Source organism: Podarcis filfolensis, assembly GCF_964270895.1.
Source record: "Podarcis filfolensis genome assembly, chromosome: 13".
NCBI lineage: Eukaryota > Metazoa > Chordata > Lepidosauria > Squamata > Lacertidae > Podarcis > Podarcis filfolensis.
This window is the reverse complement of record NC_139615.1, coordinates 26,367,116-26,386,758: the sequence shown is the minus strand read 5'-3', so window position 1 is coordinate 26,386,758 and position 19,643 is coordinate 26,367,116. Positions and strand designations below refer to the sequence as shown.

Here is a 19,643-nt window from a genome sequence, read left to right as displayed (position 1 = left end):
TTCTCAAGGTTGTATTATTACTTATCTCCTTGGCTTGGGGGTTGCATAACTCCCATACCCTCCAACATTTATCTGATGAAAATAGGGGCGTTCTAAGGGAAAGCAGGACATTCTGGGATCAAATCAGAAACCAGGGTGGTTTCTGTAAATCCAGGACTGTCCCTGGAAGACAGGGACATTTGAAGGGTCTGTGATATATCGGCCCATTTTAACACCATAGAGCTGCATCTGTGAAACATTGGAGACTAGGCTAAATGCATGCTGCTGCTCCATTCTGAAAGTTTAACAATGCCTAGTATGCAAGCTTGAGGCCTAGTTGTAAACTACTATCAGTGCCAGAATTCAGCCCAGGAACAAGTAGGGTTATAATAAAAAGGGTGTGTCTAAGAATGAGTAAAATACCTTCTGTCCCCCCCCCCGCCCCTTCTGAATAGTCACACATTACAGTTTAAATTCAAGCATTTTGGTATTATTACATTTATTTATATTCCTCCTCTTTCCCTGGCAAAGACTAAAAAATGGCTTACAACTAAAACAGAAACAGGAGTCTATTTTCCTTGTATACTCAATCCCTTTCCACTAGTCTTAGAATCTGAGCACTTGGAGATGATGGGCAAATCCTATTTGGGCCTGTTTTACTCAACTAGTTTTGAACAGCTACTGTTGGGTAGTGGTGGTTTCAAATTAAGCAAGGAACGGAAGAGCAGACAACTGTGGCTGAGGTTGATGGGAGCCAGAGAGTCCGACAACTTGCGGAAGGCCACAGGTTCCCCACCGCTGTGAGGATTTCAGCAAGATAAATGCATATGATGTGGCTTGAAAATTAAATGATGACTCTAAATGCTAGGTAGGTGTAGTAACCTCACTCCACGGATTACTGCCTGAGTACATAGGCCCTTCCGCCAATGTGAAGGCTCTTAACCACATGCTGGCTGCATTTACAGTAGCCTGTGTTGCACTGATTTGAAACAGGCTGTTGTTTATTAAGTTAGTGATAAGCTGCAGGCAGGGGGAGAATGATAACATATTGTAGGGAAATGTAAATTGTAGGGAAATAGAAAAGCCCCTTGGGTGGGGCAACTAAAATAAGGAATCTGCTGGGGGAGGGGCACTTTATCCTTTCCCTACCTGCTTCTTGGCCAGTTCCAAAATCCCTCCTCCAGCAGCTCTCTCTGTTACAGGCTTTTAATGCACTGGCAAAGCTATCGAGCAGAGAAACAGTCATCGCCTTCACACACCAAACCACCATATACACTACCTTACTGCTCAAGATCATCTTCCGTTTTTCTCATCTGAAACCAGCAAGCTATCATTACATGCACTTGCACACAGCAAGTAGTTTGGGCATCGTTGCTCATTGTTATGCATTTTATGTTGCACTAGTGTCAAGCTACATGCACACACATATATTTAGCTTTGAGAGATCCAGAGGAAGTGGTCTGAGGAATTCCAGCTTTAGCAATATATGAACATTTATTTAAAGGCATCTCCAAAGGCAATTTACTAGGTAAACAACTTCTAAATAATCCTGTTTAGGATTGGTTCGCATAGAGTAGCTGCAATTAGAAAGGAAGCCTTTTGTGTGCCAAAGTTGTGAACATGTTGGAATGTTGGAAGGAGGAAGATTGACACATTCCATGATGCTCCGTTTAGAATGATGCTCTTTAGAAGAAAACTAAACTGGGGCTGCCTAGCAACCATTGCCAGGCAGAACAACCTCCCTGCTTTCATAGCATCATTGCCACCAATATATCTGTGGGAGAGAAGACCCAAACTGGAAATAAGCAGAGGTGTCTGAAGGTCAGAAGAAGGAAAGAAATCTTTATATTGGAAAAAGGTGCGTTTTGGTGACACCAGATGGAAGGAGTGGTGGCTGGATAGAGCTGAAGAATAATCTAAACCAAAAGCGGGGTATAACTGTGAGAGTATATGGTCACCAGGACTGACTGTCAGGGACCAAAGTTTTGTTTCTGTTTTAGCCTTATTAGTTGGCACTGGGCAAATCTTTGTACACATTAGCCTTTATAAGACTGTGTTGGGTTATGAAAGATTACCTATTGGGCACTGATTTTACTGGCTAAAATTAGCCATAAAAGCTCCAAAAAGCCCACTTTATAGTTGGTTTGGAGTGGAGGCTTAGTCTATCATGTTCTTGTACTACTTGGAGATTTCCCTTCCTTGACCTTGACAAAGGCCCCACACCAAAACGTGGGGCCACCACACCACAATTGACCAGCTATGAGTATTCTGCCAGTAAGAAGATGCAAAGCAGCAGACAGGTAGGAGGACTTGACTGTTCCATAACTGGAGCAAGGCCCTCTTAAACTGCCTTCTTCACAACTCTATGGTTCTGCCCAGTACACAGTGCAAAGGACTACATATCCTACTGTAAGACTTGATTTTTATTTCTATGCCTATGTATGTCATTCTGCTAATTTTTCAGAGAAGCAATACATAACAATTACCCCTTTAAAATAAAATAAGAAAAGTTGGTTTCTGATTGTTGGAAAAACCTTTTGTACCCTAAGTAATTTTTAAAAGCTGCATATTATTTTTTCTGTGACAGCACACAAAATCTGTGGGCGTGGAGAAAGCAGTCTAACCTGTCAATATTAGCGCACTTCAATTTTCTACAGTTACAAATTCTTCAAGATGACGAAAACCAAGTTCTACAGAACCTGGTGTCTGACATGTTATTATCACGACTGTTATAGTCCACCCACCCAAACAAAGAAATGATACTCTATAAAGACGTTATGGACTGGCATTTTTCAATGTGGGGCTTGGATTTCAGAAGCTTGACCCTTAAACTGGCACCCATCCAAATGCGTGTGCTGTTGGGGAGATGGAGCTAGAAGTTGGAGCTGTGTGGGACATTTCGATCGAGCGGGACAGCAGCACTCAATTTGGGGTGGGGTGGGGAGAGGAAGAATAGGAGACATGCCAAGACACAAGCCTGGAAACAGAAATCCCTCTCATCCTGCCATTGCTCGCTCAGGGGCACTATTCCCCCCCCCCCCCATCTTTTCCTACTTTATGGGTTCCAGAGTTGAAAGTCTGAAAATAATGTCCGAGCCCCGCAGTAGTGAGTGACTCCCTCTCTCTGCAAACAGCCCTCTGCACCTGCTCAGAGGTGCTTTAAAACAATATTAATAATGCCGATGATGTGTCCCTGCGCGTTGATTTAGCCCAGGCACTGAAGACGAGCGGCCAGAGCGCTGCGTCCCTTCGGCCAGTCCGTGGCACCCGAGCGACAAGGTAGCCGCCGCCAGCAGCAAACAGCAGCAGCACCAGCTCCTCGCGCACAACCTTGAATGACGAGAGATAGAGAGGAGGGAGAGGCGGGCGAGAGGGGTAAGTAGGAGGAGCAGGAGGCCGCGCCGATTGGCCTCTCCGCGCCGCTCTGAGCTCCCGCATTGGGCGCTTTGGCTCACCCGCCTCCCTCTCCCCTGTCCTCCGGCAGGTCCCGCCCCCTTGCCGGAGCCAACAAGCTAGGTTGCGCGCCTATTGCAAAAGGTGCCTCTCCGCCTCCCCCCCCCCCAACCCGCCTTTCCCTTCCCTTATTGCTGCTGCCGCCGCCGCCGCCAATGTTGGTGCTGCCGCCGCCGCCGCTGCCGCTGCGGAGAAGGAGGTGGACGTGCTAGGCCGGAGCGCCCTGCCCACTGCCGCCGTCCCTGTGTCCCCTTCCTCCTGCCGGGGGCCTTGCGCTGAGCTGGGGCCCGGCGGGGAGGGGGCATGGCTGCTTCGCCTGGGGCCCGGCAGGCCGCCTGGGGGGCAGGCACGGGCAATCGGGGAAGGGGGACCCGGTGGTGAGGGGACTCCTCCTCCTCCTCTTCCTGCCTGCCTGTGCGTGGGGTAAGTCTATGGGGTGGGGTGGGATGCTGCTTGTCTCCAGCCCCTCTCCTTGCAAATCCCTCTGTGTGTGCCTATGTGGGGGTGCTGTGGGAGGAGTTAGGGGTGCGCAGAGAGGAAAGGGTGGGGTGGAGGAAGGAGGGGGGTGTTGGAGAGGTTGGGGAGGGTAAACAAGTGTGGGGCGCTGGGAGCAAAAGGAAGGGGTTCGGGGTTTTATTTTTATTTTTTTGGAGGGGGATTAAGGTGCGCCTTGTTAGTTTGCACGGCTTTAAACGGAAATTAAGATGACTCCATGGAGGAGCAGTTGTTAAACAGGATGGCTCAACAGAGTCTTTATTTCTTCTCGTCCCCAAATGTTCACATTCAGTGTATCTCTGTCAGGGAGCAAAACAATAGCGAGGGCTGTTGCATCCATGCCTTTCCCAGAAGCATCTGGCTGGATGCAGGGTGCTGGGCTGGACAGACCTTTGACCTGATCCAGCGGGACACTTTTTCTCCCCCCCCCCTCTCTCAGAAAAGATTAGGGAAATTCCTGATAGATGAGATCTGCTGAGAGCCAGTGTGGGGCAGTGGTTGGGCTGTTAGACCAGCGAGACCCTGGTTCGAATCCACCCCTCAGCCGTGAAACTTGCCACCAGGTGACCTTGGGCCTGCCACCCTCCCTTAACCCAGTTGTTGTGCAGATAAAAGGGGAGAAAGAGAAGCATGTGTGCTGCCCTAAGCTCCTTGAAAGACTTAGGAGGCATAAGTTATAAATTGTAATCATCCAGCTAACTATACTTTGATCCATACCTCCATGTCCATTGGCAACATATCCCTGGATACCAGATGCTGGGGGGGCATCCAATGGGCGCGGGCTGCTGCCCTCATGCCCTGCTTGTAAGCTTCAAGGGTATCTGCCCAGCTGCTGCTGGATTTCAGGTACCACTGCTCTGATATGGCAGTTGTTCAGCAAGCAGAGAAGAGGAGGATGTTAAAGTGAGTCTGGGTTTTTCTGGGGGAGGAAAGCAAGTCAGCTGTGGGATGTGGCTGGCAAGTCGACTTGTGGGATGCAGTGCTTAAAGTGGGTTTGAGGGGCTAGCAAGTGAAATAAGCAGTTAAGTTATGTTGCAGAGGGGAGAAAGGTGTGGTGGTATTCAGGGTGGGGCAGGGGAAGAGAAAGATTGGGAAAGCAGCTATAAGTCTTAAGGAAGGGATTAGAAAGTAAATAAGTGGGGCGGGAGAGGAAGTTAATGAGAATGCAGCAATTAAATAGGGTGTGGGGGATATTGAGTTTGAAACAGTGGGGTTGACAACATTGTGGCTGAAGGAAGGAGACTGGGCAGAGAAGTGATATGCTTTGGCAGGGGTCAGGCCCAGGTCTTTTTTTGGGTGTGTGGGTGTGCTCAAGATAGGATTAAAAGGTTAAGATGAACTGGCCGTGATAGGAGACTCCCAGGGGAAACGTAGTAGCAGGAGTAAAGATGTGAGTTCATGGTAGAATCATAGAGTTGGAAAGGACCCCATGGATCACCTAATCCAATCCCCTGCATTGCAGGAATTGCAGCTAAAGAATTCATGACCAATGGCCATTCAACCTCTGCTTTAAAATCTGCATTGAAGGAGAGCCCACCACTTTCCAAGGTAGTCTGTGCTGCTGCCTTAAAGGTAAAGGTAAAGGTACCCCTGCCCGTACGGGCCAGTCTTGCCAGACTCTAGGGTTGTGCGCTCATCTCACTCTATAGGCCGGGAGCCAGCGCTGTCCGCAGACACTTCCGAGTCACGTGGCCAGCGTGACAAGCTGCATCTGGCGAGCCAGCGCAGCACACGGAACGCCGTTTACCTTCCCGCTGGTTAGCGGTCCCTATTTATCTACTTGCACCCAGGGGTGCTTTCGAACTGCTAGGTTGGCAGGCGCTGGGACCGAACGACGGAAGCGCACCCCGCTGCGGGGATTCGAACCGCCGACCATGCGATCGGCAAGTCCTAGGCGCTGAGGTTTTACCCACAGCGCCACCCTGCTGCCTTACTGGTAGGTAAAAAGAGGCAGGAAAAGAGGGGTATGCTTTGGTGCCTGTGTGATGTAAAGGCAGTGAGAGACCTAGAATGTGGGCTTGATCTAAAGCACTGTTTCCCAAACTTGTGTCTCTGACTGCTTTTGGACTACAACTCCCATCATCCCTAACTAGGAGGACTAGTGGCCAGGGATGATGGGAATTGTAGTCCACAAAACAGAGTTGGGAAGCTCTGATCTAAAATGACAACTCTTGTAGTTTGGACAAGCTGGCCCACAAAGTACCGTTGTCTTGAGTGTCTTCAGAAACTCTTTCAGACGGGCTGAGTCTTCACCAGGTGCATGTAAAAAATGTGTGTGTGTGTTGGAACGTGCCCACCCCACCACTAACTCATTTGTTTTGCCAGGTATGATTTCAAGCGGATCTCACTCCCAGAGCCTGTTTCCATAATATGGGAAGTAATAAGCACAAAAGGGTGCCTCTGAGCAGACCTAGAGTGCATTACTCTCACTGGGTGTTTTTTAAGTGCACATTTAGCTTATTACTATTATTTTATAAAATATATATAGCAAAGGGCAAATAATATACCAAAGAAAATAACAGAAAGCACTCATATTGTACACAACACAAATTCCAGCAGGAAGAAAGAAACTATATTGCCCTTGCTGTGTTGAGTAATTGCAGCCTGCCCACCACATGTATCAGGGATTAGGACATCCAGGTGAGAGAGAATTTTGTTCTGCGGTGGGGATTTGTGCCTGAGCCCTTCTCTACCACCAAAATGCTTCTGGGTCTGTGTCATGCTCCCAAATTATACCCTGCTTAAGGGAGTGGGAAAGAACGGCAGTTTCCTAATGAAACAGTCACTTTGTTTAATCACGTTGCGGAGACACAACTTTTCAGGATCAGAATTGGTCATGGGTTCTATGGCTTAGAGCAACCTTTTCCAACCTATTTCCGACTGTGGCTCACTTGCGACCTTGTTTCCTTCCTGTGCCATTCCCCTTGGGCGTGGCAAGGGGCGCAGGGAGGCAGCTACCTGCCCCCAAATACCGTATTTTTTGCTCTATAAGACTCACTTTTCCCCTCCTAAAAAGTAAGGGGAAATGTGTGTGTGTCTTATGGAGCGAATGCAGGCTACGCAGCTATCCCAGAAGCCAGAACGACAAGAGGGATCGCTGCTTTCGTTGTGCAGCGATCCCTCTTGCTGTTCTGGCTTCTGGGATTCAGAATATTTTTTTTCTTGTTTTCCTCTTCCAAAAACTAGGTGCGTCTTAGGTCTGGTGCGTCTTATAGAGTGAAAAATACAGTAAGTAAAAATCAATACAAATATGAGGTTCTGCCCCTCAAAAAAGTCCTGGCTACACCCATGGCCCCCCAGCCTACTGGTAGAAAGGTAGCTATTTAAATGTTTTGTTTGTAAATAGAACAGGTTTTGTTTAAAAATTTTTATAATTTATACAAAGTACAATTATACACAAAAGGATAGCAACATAATGAAATGTTGTTGAAGCAGAAAAACATAGAATTATGGAACGGGAAGGGACCACAAGGGTCATCTTTCTAGTGCACCCCCCTGCAATGTAGGAAACTCAGCTGAAGTATCCATGACAGATGGCCATCCAGCCTCCGCTTAGAAACCTTCAAGGAAGGAGAGTCTGGAACCTCCATCTTCCATGTATTATAAAAAGTAAACAACAGTTATTTGACGCATAGGGGGAAAGCTACTGAGGTCAGCCCTCACTGACCTGGTGCAAAGAGATCTTGTCTTCTGGAGGAGTCCTGGCTGCCTAGATAAAACACGACAGTCCCCCCCCCCCCTTTACCAGGGGTAAGACCCACTGAACTCAGTGCTACTTTCTTCTGAGTAGGCATTTAGTTATTTACTTGATGCAAGTCAGCAGCACCAGGCGGCCCTGCTCAGCTAGGCGCTGGGGTGGGTTTCATCCTGCGCTTTGCAGAGCTGGGCCGACACTGCCGATGGGCCCTGCGTCCCTCAGCAACATCCGAAGACTCTGATCTGCTAGGTGCTGGAGTGGATTGCACCCTGCACCTTGCAAAGTCAGGCCCAGGCTGCCCAGAACTGGTGGCAGCAACAAGCAGCTCCTGCTCGGCCAGCCTTATCCATTGCCACACCACCACCGCACTTACCTGATCTGGAGGCTCTGGATTGCGAGCCCTTCTGGTCAAAACGGGAGCCTCAGCAATCGCCCTCTTCTGCTGGAAACAAACCAGGATTGCTGCAAGAAAATGCACGTGGCAATTAGGAGCATTAGGCCCTGGTGGGCCGCCTCCTTACCCACTTGTGATTGGCCAAGCAGATAGCCAGCCAATCAGGATTTTTTTAACATAAAAAAAAGATCCCCCCCCTTTTCACTTCTCTTTGTGGCCCCCTAATCTTGTGCTGTGGTCCCCGATTTACACATTTTCCACCCATGGAATATTCTGAGCCCCCTCCAGGGGGCTACATGTCCCCCGGTTAAGAAACACTGACTTACAGCAACCTTTCCCAGTCTTGGTTCCCCAGGTGCTGGACTACAACTCCCATCATCCCTGACCATTGGCCCTGTTGTCTAGAGATGATGGGAGATGTAGTCCAACAACATCTGAGGACCCAAGTTCAGTAAGGGCTGCTCTCAAGGGAGGCATAAATAGGACTGTTCTGACAGTGCATTCCAAATTGGGAGTATGGGGTGCACTGGGGTTGATGTGGTGGCATGCGTGCAGAGTGAAGCAAAATGGTGGGGAAGGGTATCAAGGTGAAAGGAGAAACAGCTTTGCAGAATGGGTTGGGAGTGCTGGTTCAGGGAGCAGAGGGGTGTGATGGGGCTTGAGAGTTGGCTGAGAGGCTTGGTGGAGGAGAAAGTTATGTGAGGTTCAGGGGAAGCTGTACGAAATAGGCAAGCCAGCCTCACAGCTAAGGTTTGGAGTGGGCTATGGTATGTAAGGGACGTGGGTGGCTCTGTGGGTTAAACCACAGAGCCTTTGGCTTGCCGATTGGAAGGTCAGCAGCGGTTTGAATCCCCACAACGGGATGAGCTCCCATTGCTCGGTCCCTGCTCCTGCCAACCTAGCAGTTCGAAAGCACATCAAAGTCCAAGTAGATAAATAGGTACCACTCCAGCGGGAAGGTAAATGGCGTTTCTGTGCACTGCTCTGGTTCGCCAGAAGTGGCTTAGTCATGCTGGCCACGTGACCCGGAAGCTGCACGCCGGCTCCCTCTGCCAGTAAAGCGAGATGAGCGCTGCAACCCCAGAGTCGGTCATGACTGGACCTAATGGTCAGGGGTCCCTTTACCTTTACCTTATGGTATGTTAAGACATGTATAAAATTGATAGCCAATGAAAACTGATAAAAATCCCTATTAATTGCTTCCTTCCTCCCTTCCTTGCAAGCCCTCAAAGGTTATGGGCTGAGGTTGAGGGGCTGAAGTGGTTGGTGAGAACTGTTCTTCTAGGTCTCCATTTCCATATATTGCTGTGCTTCCTGCTGATGGTTCCCCTAAAAAAAAAAGTCCCTTTCCTGTTGGGACAAACTCCCCCTTTGGCTTCTGGTCTAGACAGGGTGAGGGGTATCCTTCTGATTCCAGATGGCTGGCCGCAGGGAGGCATTGGAGGAAAGGAGGCTCCCATAGTGTCTGGATTTTGTTTGCCCATTGTTAGGCTAATGAAGCCTGTGTCTGGTGTCGAAGTAGCCCTTCTCCTAACAATAGGGGGCTAGGAAGAGCCCCAAGTTATTGGCAGGCCCTGCAAGCTGGCCCATTCTTTGTCAGCTAGTTTCCCCCACCCTCCCTGTATTATGCCAAACCTTCCATATCTGGCTTTCCCTTCAATGGCAGATGGCAGTCTCTGGTCTCTGCTTCAATGGGGAATATGGCAAGAGAGGAAGACGAGTGAGATGTGATTTAAAGAGCGGAACCGTGGTACCAGTCTACTTGCCGCCTTAGGTATCCCAGCTGAAGATGGCCACTTGAGAAGAGGTTACTTCTACACCCCTAGTTAGATTTGGTATTTGAAAGGGGATATAGGTTTGCATGCATTTTGCATGTGCATGCAGCAATTTGTCTGTCTGTCTGTCTGTCTGTCTGTCTGTCTGTCTATCTGTCTATCTTATATCCTGCCATTACTCCCAAAGAGCTCAGAGCAGCAAACATGTCATGTGTGCGCGTGTGTAAACATTCTCTCAAGCACTGATTTCAGGGTTGCCACTATCTTCTGCCGATCAAATGCCTCGGTAAATTGGAATGTTTTAAAATTCCTTCTGAGAGTCTGGTTTCCTTTTTAGTTATGACTGCAGCACTGATAAAAAGATTGCAAACTTTCAGATGTCAAGACCCCTAAAAAAAGGAAAAGGAGAAGTGCCAGACTCAGAAAAGAGTAAAATTATACACACACATTTTTCAGTTCTTGATTTTGTTCATGTTGGTGTCAAATTTCTAGGTGCCTGGCACAGCTAGGAGATTCATTCTCATTCATTCTCTCTCTCTCTCTCTCTCTCTCTCTCTCTCTCTCTCTCTCTCTCTCTCTCAACACACCTATAAATACTATATAACAAAATACCAGCTGAGTACAAGGATAGAACAAATTGAAAAGCCCCCCCCCCCCCGGACCAGATAGTCTTTAAAATATTGGAAATAAACTTTTGAGCTGCACAGATTCCTTCTTCAGGTTTAGATATTTCAGAGCAGCTTTTTTGTCTGTATCACTAATACATAGATTCTTTCCCCCACCTCCGAATTGAGCCAGCAGTGTGGCGGCTCCATCTTCCAAGCACTCTTCCCTTTCCATGGTTGCCTCCCTGTATTCATTTTACCGACACAGGCTGTGGCTTTCCTTGAGGGCCTGGACATTCTCCGCAGGAGAGGGTGAGTCAGCAGGAACTTCTGGATCCTGGAAATGGCCGTGGGTCCAACACCCAGGGAGAATTGCTGTGATTTGGACAGACTGTTGCTCTCATTGATGGGGACTTTTGCCTGCATCCTCTTAATGAACCCTTTTGAAGACCGGTCCCTTCTCCTGTCTTGTCTTTTGTAGAAGTAGGAGGGGCTTGATGATGGATCAGGGAGGTGACTTGGAAGGCAGTGGCCCAGGAATGGAGTCTTGGCTATTTTCAGATTTCTGTTTTCCCCTCCTTCTTGGTCCTCCCTGCATTGGGTAGATAGCATTGCTTTAATCCGTCAATTTTCTCCTTTGCATTCATTCGTTTTTTATGTCACAATCTGTTAACGGTGCCAGCGTTTTTTGATACAAAGAACACAGGCAGTTTGGGGATGGTGTCAGCCAGTTTGCTTTCTGCTTCGTGTAGGACCCCTGTCCATTGGAGGCGCTGGGGGATGTGCTTTCTTTTCTCCCTCATATGCTCTTCTCTTCTCTCCCCCTCCTTTGCATTGCGAGATCAGTTCATAGCTGCAGCTAGGGATGCAGTGTTGGGGGGATTGTGGAGGCTGCAACTGAGTGAAGCTTTCATGGGCAAGATTTGGTGAGTGGGATTTCCTCCCACTTAAGACAACTGTTTTTGGAGGCAGAGATTAGACAGTCTAGCTCAAACTGGGACCAGGGGAATAAGTGTCCCTCTATATTTTGGTGGCAAAGCTGTCTGCTCATGACTCACTACAGGCTGGTGGTGCAAGCTGACTTGGGGATAATCCTGGGTTGAGGTAGCAGGTGCTGTGTGCTAAACCATTAAGTTGGATTTTGTGTCCTTAGGAATCATGCCGATTTGCATAACTTTATTTTCTCATTCTTGCCGCTTGGCATAACTTATTCTGGCTTTGCTAGTCATGGAGGGTGCAAAGACCCCGAAACCCCATCCCCAAGCACTGAATCTTACTAATCGTGCTCTCTGCAGCTGAGATTTCAGAAGGCATCGTTGCTATGAAGACACAAGGGCTAGAAGCCTCTCCAGCGATAGGTTGCTTGTTAAAATAAAATTAAAAATGTAAATCTGAGATTCTCGGCCATATTCAGAACTATATTCTCTGTTCTCTGCCTTGTCTGTGCTCCTCCAGAATCACAGCCCTGCTCTCTTTAATCTGTTTCAACTCAGTCTTTGGATTTATTGCCAGGTTTTGTACATGTCCCAGTTTTGTGGTAGGAGACACAATTGTGGAATTTGATGCTCGTTATGTGCAGCATCTTGAAAATCTCAGCTTTTCATGTCATCTTAAAAAAAACCAAAAAACACCAAACCCTCTAGCATTTATGACAGTAGAAGCAAGCTTGAAAGTGTGTGTTCCGTGCCTGGTGAAGAAGCCAGAGAAGCGACTGAGCAGCAGATTCAGTTCTAGATGGGTAACACTATGCGGTACATCAAAAACAACCGGGTGTCATGGACTGGCTAGAAACAGAGGAGTGGTGGAAGGCACCAGCTGGGGAACCCCAAAGGGATGAAAGTTCAGAACCAGGGGATTGCTGGTGGGGCGACGGGAGGGAGGTGGTGGTCAGAGGGAGAAGACTGTGAGGAGGAGGTGTCAGAAACTGACGGGGTAACAGGGTTTAATGAGCAGGAAGAGTCTTATGGCAGAAAGAAGTCCAGAATCAGAAGCAGCAGAGGAGGGAGGCCAAGAAGCAGAGATGAGTCAGGCTGGTGAAGGAACCAGAGTGTGTGCCCCTCCTGTTGCAACAAGCTCCCCTCCTCCCTGGTCTCCCAGAACCAGGGGAGGTGTGAAGCAGGAGAAGCAAAGACAGGCATACCGGCGTAGTCTCAGATTGCTTGGGAAGGACCTGGGAGAGGAGGAGACATAGGCAGTTGTGGGAAGGCAGGGACCTTCAGTCTCCACAGCTGCCTCATAGGGGCAAGACCTACCGAGAAACGTTGCTGTGTTCATTAGGTCTTGCTCTCCTGAGCAGACCCTGCTTCTTTTAATAAAGAGTAAACTTCATGTGTTGTGTTGCTGGCTCGCTCCTGACATCAGGCCTTGTAGTAGCTTAAATAAAGGTAAAGGTACCCCTGACCATTAGGTCCAGTTGTGGACGACTCTGGGGTTTTGCGCTCATCTCGCTCTATAGGCCGAGGGAGCTGGTGTTTGTCCGCAGACAGCTTCTGGGTCATGTGGCCAGCATGACTAAACCGCTTCTGGCGAACCAGAGCAGCGCACGGAAACGCTGTTACCTAACCCAATATACAGTGGTACCTTGGTTTAAGAACAGCTTAGTTTATGAACAACTTGGATTAAGAATGCTGCAAACCAAATGCTGTGTTTTGGTTTGTGAACTTTGCCTTGGAAGCAGAACATGTTCTGCTTTCTGTTGAGTGTGTTCCATTTGTAAATTGAGTCCCCCACTGCTATGGGAAAGCACGCCTTGGTTTAAGAATGCTTTGGTTTAAGAACGGACTTCCGGAATGGATTAACAAGGTAGCTTCAGGCAAGTCACTCTCTCTCTCAGCCCCAGTCCCTAATCTGCAGTGTGCGGGTGGTAAGTGTTGACTTGCCTTGCAGAGCTCTTGTATGGGTTGCAAGAAGATTAGATGCTTGAAGAGTTTGGGCATTATATGAACACTTAAATGCTCTTATTGGAAAGGAGAGGGGAATGCAGCAAAAGGGCCAGGGATTGGAAGCAGTCCAGTCACAATGCAGAAGGTTATTGTGGCACAGGGAGCTGGATATGGTGAGTGCTGCTGGCTGCCAGGGAAAGGGGAGAGAGAATGGTACACACACAACAAATTGAGTCACACCATGGTGTGGCTGGAGGTTGTGTGGTGGCATGTGGTTATGATATACCCAGTGTCCCTCCTGAAACCATGGGAGGAGCTGCAGCAGCCTTGCAGGTAAGGAGGTTGCAAGGCAAAGGGGGACGTGGGCATCAGGCAGACACTGCAAAGGGGGGGAGAAACTGTACAAACCAGGTCAGAAAGCTATGACCATCACTATGATTTAGATTTGTTCCTTGCCTCTTCAAACAAACCGGCTTAACAGTGGCTCTCTTTTGTTCCTATTTCCAGAGTCAGGCTGTTGTTAAACAGTTCTACATGATATAGGTGGGGTTTTTAAGCTCCTAGATGGAAAATTGGAAAAAAGTTCCTTTTATACTATATATATACTATAATATATGCTTATAATATGCTTATATAATATACTTGCTAGCAAATTACTTAATCTGCTTACCGAGGCTGTAATGTTTAGTTGGTTGTTGCATTAGATTAATCAATTAAACTTTTTTGACAATTTCAGATGTGCCCTCAACCAGGCAGTAGATGATGATGATGATGATGATGATGATGATAATAATAATAATAATAATAATAATAATAATAATAATAATAATGTGGCTTACATAAACTACAGAAGGCAGGTGCCATCTTCAAAGAAGCATTCTCCATTCTCTTTCAAACAGAAGGGAATGCACTGAGAATGGTGTCTGCTGCACCAGCTAAAAGCATTGTTTGTTTCTTTCTCTCTCTCACTCTCACTCTCCTGAGTCGTGGTTTAGTATGTAGGTGCTTCTAAATTAATATATAGTTGTTTAGAATTCACATCACTGTCCTCTTTTCTAACTCACAAGCCCATCCTCCAGCTTGAATGGAGATTGCAGCCTGACCACCGAATCCTGTCTTGTCTTCGCAGGGGGATCCCTTCCCATTTCAGCCTGGCCTCTGCTATGTTGCGTTCTCCGCATCTTCTCCAATAGCTTTTGCAAATGAAAATGGAGGAAATGACTTTGTCGGGCCTGGATAACAGCAAGTTGGAGGTAAGTTGCCTCCCTTGAGGATGAAAGGCTTCTTACAAGGATTTGGAGGGAGCAGTGCCATCAAAGGCAGACAGAAATTGATGGGTTCATGAAAAGCCTGAGGTGGAGGACCTGTTCTCCTAGGTACAGAAGTTCATGCCAGTGTGGTGCAGTGGTTAAGAGTGGTAGACTCGTAATCTGGTGAACTGGGTTCGCGTCTCCGCTCCTCCACATGCAGCTGCTGGGTGACCTTGGGCCAGTCACACTTCTCTGAAGTCTCTCAGCCTCACCCACCTCACAGAGTGTTTGTTGTGGGGGGCGAAGGGAAAGGAGATTGTTAGCCGCTTTAAGACTCCTTAAGGTAGTGATAAAGCGGGATATCAAATCCAAATCCATACTCTTCATGCAAGCCAGGACTTTAGCCCCAGAGCCTTTCCATCATGAGAGTTGCTGGAAGGATATTAGAAATTGGGATTCCTTCCCCCTTTTAATAAAGAGACTTCATCCTTTGTATTGATTGTGTGTTGGAAGCACAACCTATTCTGACATCTATTAGGAATATTGATTCATTTTACACAGTTACAATTTCACAGCCTTGCTGCCATTTCTTTTGACTTTGGTGCTCCAGGAATTTAGAATGAGGCTACACTCACTCTCATTTCTGTGGTTTACCTCTGAGTAGACTTAACTAGGATTGTACTGCAGTGTAGGCAATTCTGGGTGACCTTTTACAACTGGTTCAAATGACTTGTGTGTCCTGGGGTGTGAAAGTGCAAGCCACTTGCATTTCCTGTCCAACACCTTCCCCTCCACTTTAAAAAACCCTGAAGCCATGAAGAACGATTGAAGTCTTCCAGGCAGTGTTTGGATTGTAGATGCTGCTTATATTCTTGAGAACAGAGTTGGGGAGTGAAGGGGGACATGGCTAATGGAAATCCTCTTAGCAGGATGCATCAATGTACATTGATTTGGCTGGATAGCTTGGTCAGTAGAGCCTGAAACTCTTAATCCCAGAGTCGTGGGTTTGAGCCCCACACAGGGTGAAAGATCCCTGCATTTCAGGGGGTTGGGCTAGATGACCCTTGTGGCCCCTTCCAACTCTACAATTCCAGAGTGTGTTCTGGGTGCTGAACTCTGGCCTGGAATCAGATTCTGAGGCTTAAACCATGGGCAATGGGTGCTGCTCCCCGTTCAACCTTGCTCTTGTTCTCTACAGCTCTCACTGGTCTTGTTCTTGGTCTTGGTTTTCTTGCTTCCTAGGCTGTGGCTCATGATATCTATACAGACTTGATTGAGGATGCCTGCCTGGGCTTGTGCTTTGAGGTCCACCGGGCTGTCAAATGTGGCTATTTCTTTTTGGATGACACAGATCCTGAGAGTATGAAGGACTTTGGTAAGTATGTGTTGCAGCCAATCATTCCCCCACCCCATTGCCAAGAGGGGATCAAAGTGGTTTGGTGAATTAGTGGGGTTCCCCAGCTGGTGCCCCCCTCCACTCCTTTGGATTCAGCCAGTCCCTCCCCACCCTCCTGCTTGAGAAACCATCTCCCATTTCTTCCCTACTCCCAGAAATTGTAGATCAGCCGGGACTGGATATCTTTGGCCAAGTCTACAACCAGTGGAAGAACAAGGAATGTGTTTGCCCAAACTGCAGCCGAAGCATTGCCGCCTCCCGCTTCGCCCCACACTTGGAGAAGTGCCTTGGCATGGGCCGGAACAGCAGCCGCATTGCCAACAGGAGGTGAGGTCTAAGAATCGAAGCCTTGCCGGAAAACCAAACCTCTCAAAATGGTGTTTCGGGTGGTGAGGGTTGTGAGAAGGCCGAGGGTAGGATTTCTGGAAGAAGGAACAAATGCCAAAAACGGGTGAACTTTTGGCTTCCGGTTCATACCAGGTTGTGCATATCCTGTGCTTAAAACAATTTTTTTATGTCTTTGCCGTGCTGAACCTAAATTCTGCACCGCTAAGTAGCTTACGTGGCATGGCTGGAAAATACAGCCCAGATCAACGCTAGCAATTGCCTGGTCTGGTCCTGTCTGGAGTCGTAGCTAAGAGAGGGTTCAAATCTTGCCTCTGCCCCTGACCTTCCCAAGTCCAAATGGCCTTGGTAAAGCTGCTGTTCTCTGTTCTGACCCTTCTTTCCTTCTTCTCCCCATCCCTGGTCTTCCATACGGGGATCATTACATGGAATTCAGAGGGATATTGAAAGGGAGTTTTGTGTGAATTGCTGTAAACGCTCAAAAAGTCTTATAATTGCAATGGCATATTTAAGAACCTGCTGCTGGTGACAAATCAGAAGAAAGTGTGGCTTTGGCTTTGACTCTCCTTGCTCCATTGCACTGTATCCTAATAGCAGGGTTTTCAAATTTTCCTTCAACAGGGACCCCTTTTTAAAATTCCCTTTTTTGGCAAGAACCCCCTTGCCTTGTTGGCATGGGTGTGGGAGCAGCTTCTAGGGTCACATACTCAGTTCATGTAGATATTTGCCAGTCTTGCTTGGGGGCTTCACCTCCTTGTGGGAACTGGGAATGTGTGATGGAGCACAGCCTTCTGCCTGCGCTTTGCAGAGGAAGACAGTGGTGGGAACACAGGCATCCCTGTTAGTTATGAGTCGGCCTTCAGACGTGGCCATGTAACTTTCAGGGGAAGTTAATCACCATTAAGTGTCATCTTTGCCATTCAAAACTGCTGCTCAGACTTTTCCTCCTCCCACCGCAAATCTGTCTAGCTCACTTTCTTTTTTCTCTTCCTGTTCCTTTTGCTATAGGATAGCAAGCAGTAACAACATGAACAAATCCGAGAGTGACCAAGAAGACAACGACGATATAAATGATAATGACTGGTCATATGGATCCGAGAAGAAAGGTAAGACAAGGAAGGGGTTTGGCGGCGTATTATTTATTCTGTTTATAAATAGCATATTCTGTACTGTTTTCTGGCTTACAACAATAAAACCTCAAAGGAAAGGGTGTTCAAATAATACGGATAAACCAAACTGTAACTAGACGAAAACGGGAATGATTTACAGATGGAACAAAAGAAATTCCTTTAGGTGGGCAGCTAAGGCTTTAGAGGAGGGACCGGTCTAACAGATGCAGATGTTGCTGAACCACTACTCCTGCCATCCATGACAATGGACCATGTTAGGGCTGATGGGAGTTGAAGTCTAGCAACATCTGGATGTCCACAGGTTCCCCATAGGCATCTCTGGCCTGTGGGAGCATGTAGCCCAGTTCAAAGGTTGCCCACTTGCATCAGGTGTTTGGCTTTATAAAGAAAGCACAGGACAGTGGAAATAGCCTGAAAACACTAGATAGAACTGGGTTTGTTCTTTTTTTTCAGATTGGTAGGCCAAGGCTTTATCATGTTGATGAATATTATCATTTGACTTAGAATATCATTGTGCAGCATTTTGTCTACAGTGTTTCCCAAACTTGAGGTTTCCAGCTGTTTTTGGACTACAACTCACATCATCTCTAGCTAGCAAGACCAGTGGTCAGGAATGACGGGAATTGTATTCCAGAAACAGATGGAGACCCAAGTTTGGGAAACACTGGAAGGTTTTGCAGAAAACATTTGTCAGAACTGGCCCTTGAGCTAACAGAGACTCTGCTTTGTTCTTGGGGTGTTTTGTTAAAATAGTCTCGTCTCTTTTCCTTCCTAGCAAAAAAGAGAAAATCAGATAAGGTAAGACAATCCTTATGCATACTGGCGCAGTTAAATGAGGTGTACCTTTTCTAACTTTTTTTGCAAAGAGCGGTCAGTATAGGAGAAAACTTAAAGACACACATCCCTTGTGCATGTGAGCAGACCTGCTGGTTTCCCTCAACTTTCTCGATCTTAACCTATATGCCGAATGTTGCTTGCCGAATCTTGGGAGGGTTGGAGGAGGCTTTTGATGGAGAGCACTGCATCCTTTGAAATGGCCTGGTGGTAGATTTTAATCACAATTGTTCTGATTGGTAGCTTCTCAGGAGGATCCCCTCCTGCATATTGTTGAGTGATTCTGGTCCCCAACTCTATTGCATAAAGATCCTGTAAATATACTTCTGTGTACCTGGGTGCTTCTTTTTAATTTTTTACTGCTAGACAGCGCACCTGCCCTGTTGGTTACGGCAAGGAGTGCTCGGCTTTTGGGGCTCGGTAACTTTGGCCATTTGACCACTGCCTTCCTCTGTTGTCACTTTTCCTTTCCTTTTTTTAAAAAAATATATTTTATAGAGAAAAATACCTAATTTAATATCAAACATATTTCCCCTCTTTTTTTTTTTGCCCAAACTAAGACTTTAAATATAGTAAAAACATAAAGAGAAGGGGGGGGAGAGTGAAAGGAATATAGAAATAGAAAAGAGGTTAAGAAAGAGAGAGACAGAGAGAGAGAGAGAGAGAGAGAGAGAGAGAGAGAGAGAGAGAGAGTTCAGAAGGTAAGGGACTTCTGATTCTTCATCTCTCGGCTATATATAAACAACATTCACTTCACCCACTCCAATATAATACCCAGCAAAGCCACTTTCCATACACAAATATTATCGTCAATCCTCAAATCCAAATGTCATTATTTCTTGTTCTTTTTCACTCCAAAAGCCTACGGGAGTTTTCCAATCTTTTAACAAATGTTAGCAACGACTTTTCCCTGATTAAACATGTCCGTTTCACCATCTCCACTAAGTCTGTTAGTTTTAACAGTCATTCTTTCGTTGCTGGTAATAATGGGTCCTTCCATCTTCATATAAAAGTCTCGGAGCTGTAATTGTATATTGAAGCAAAGTTCCATAGTCCCCTCTGATGTCACTTTTCAAGGTTAGCAGTAAGTTTTTGTTTTTTTTTAATGACCCTTTGCTGCTCTTCCCCTTTTGTTTCAGAATCCCAACTCGCCCCGACGATCTAAGTCCCTGAAACATAAAAATGGTGAGTGCATTATGTGTGTCGGTTCTCTTCGCTCATTCCCTCCTTACACACTATAGAAGCATTTCCTGGGCTCCTTAAGCATACTTCTCTGTGTTAATTAAAATCTGGCATCTGAGTAGGTTGGGGTTGACAGGGAAAGGCGGAGTATGGATGGCCTTTAAATTGGTCTGACAGGTAGGGAGAGAAGGTTTTTTAAAAACCACACACACACACACACACACAC

General features: G+C 47.0%; 1 protein-coding gene across 5 annotated transcripts in view; it reads left to right on the top strand.

The window, feature by feature from the left end:
- The first annotated feature begins 1,712 nt into the window (after nt 1–1,712).
- The window catches only part of ATXN7L3 (ataxin 7 like 3), a 29,302-nt gene continuing 11,371 nt past the window's right edge, over nt 1,713–19,643 (top strand). The window contains exons 1-7 of one of the 5 annotated variants that reach the window (XM_083582261.1): nt 1,713–1,837; nt 14,410–14,533; nt 15,773–15,905; nt 16,082–16,253; nt 17,280–17,377; nt 18,177–18,199; nt 19,375–19,420. In XM_083582261.1, coding sequence (XP_083438387.1) covers nt 14,483–14,533; nt 15,773–15,905; nt 16,082–16,253; nt 17,280–17,377; nt 18,177–18,199; nt 19,375–19,420 — 523 coding nt within the window. In that variant the 5' untranslated portion in view covers nt 1,713–1,837; nt 14,410–14,482. Of the gene's footprint in view, nt 1,838–2,186; nt 2,280–3,483; nt 3,856–5,394; nt 5,500–14,409; nt 14,534–15,772; nt 15,906–16,081; nt 16,254–17,279; nt 17,378–18,176; nt 18,200–19,374; nt 19,421–19,643 lie in introns of those variants that run through there. The other 4 variants (XM_083582263.1, XM_083582262.1, XM_083582265.1 and 1 more) reach the window with 4 other exon arrangements.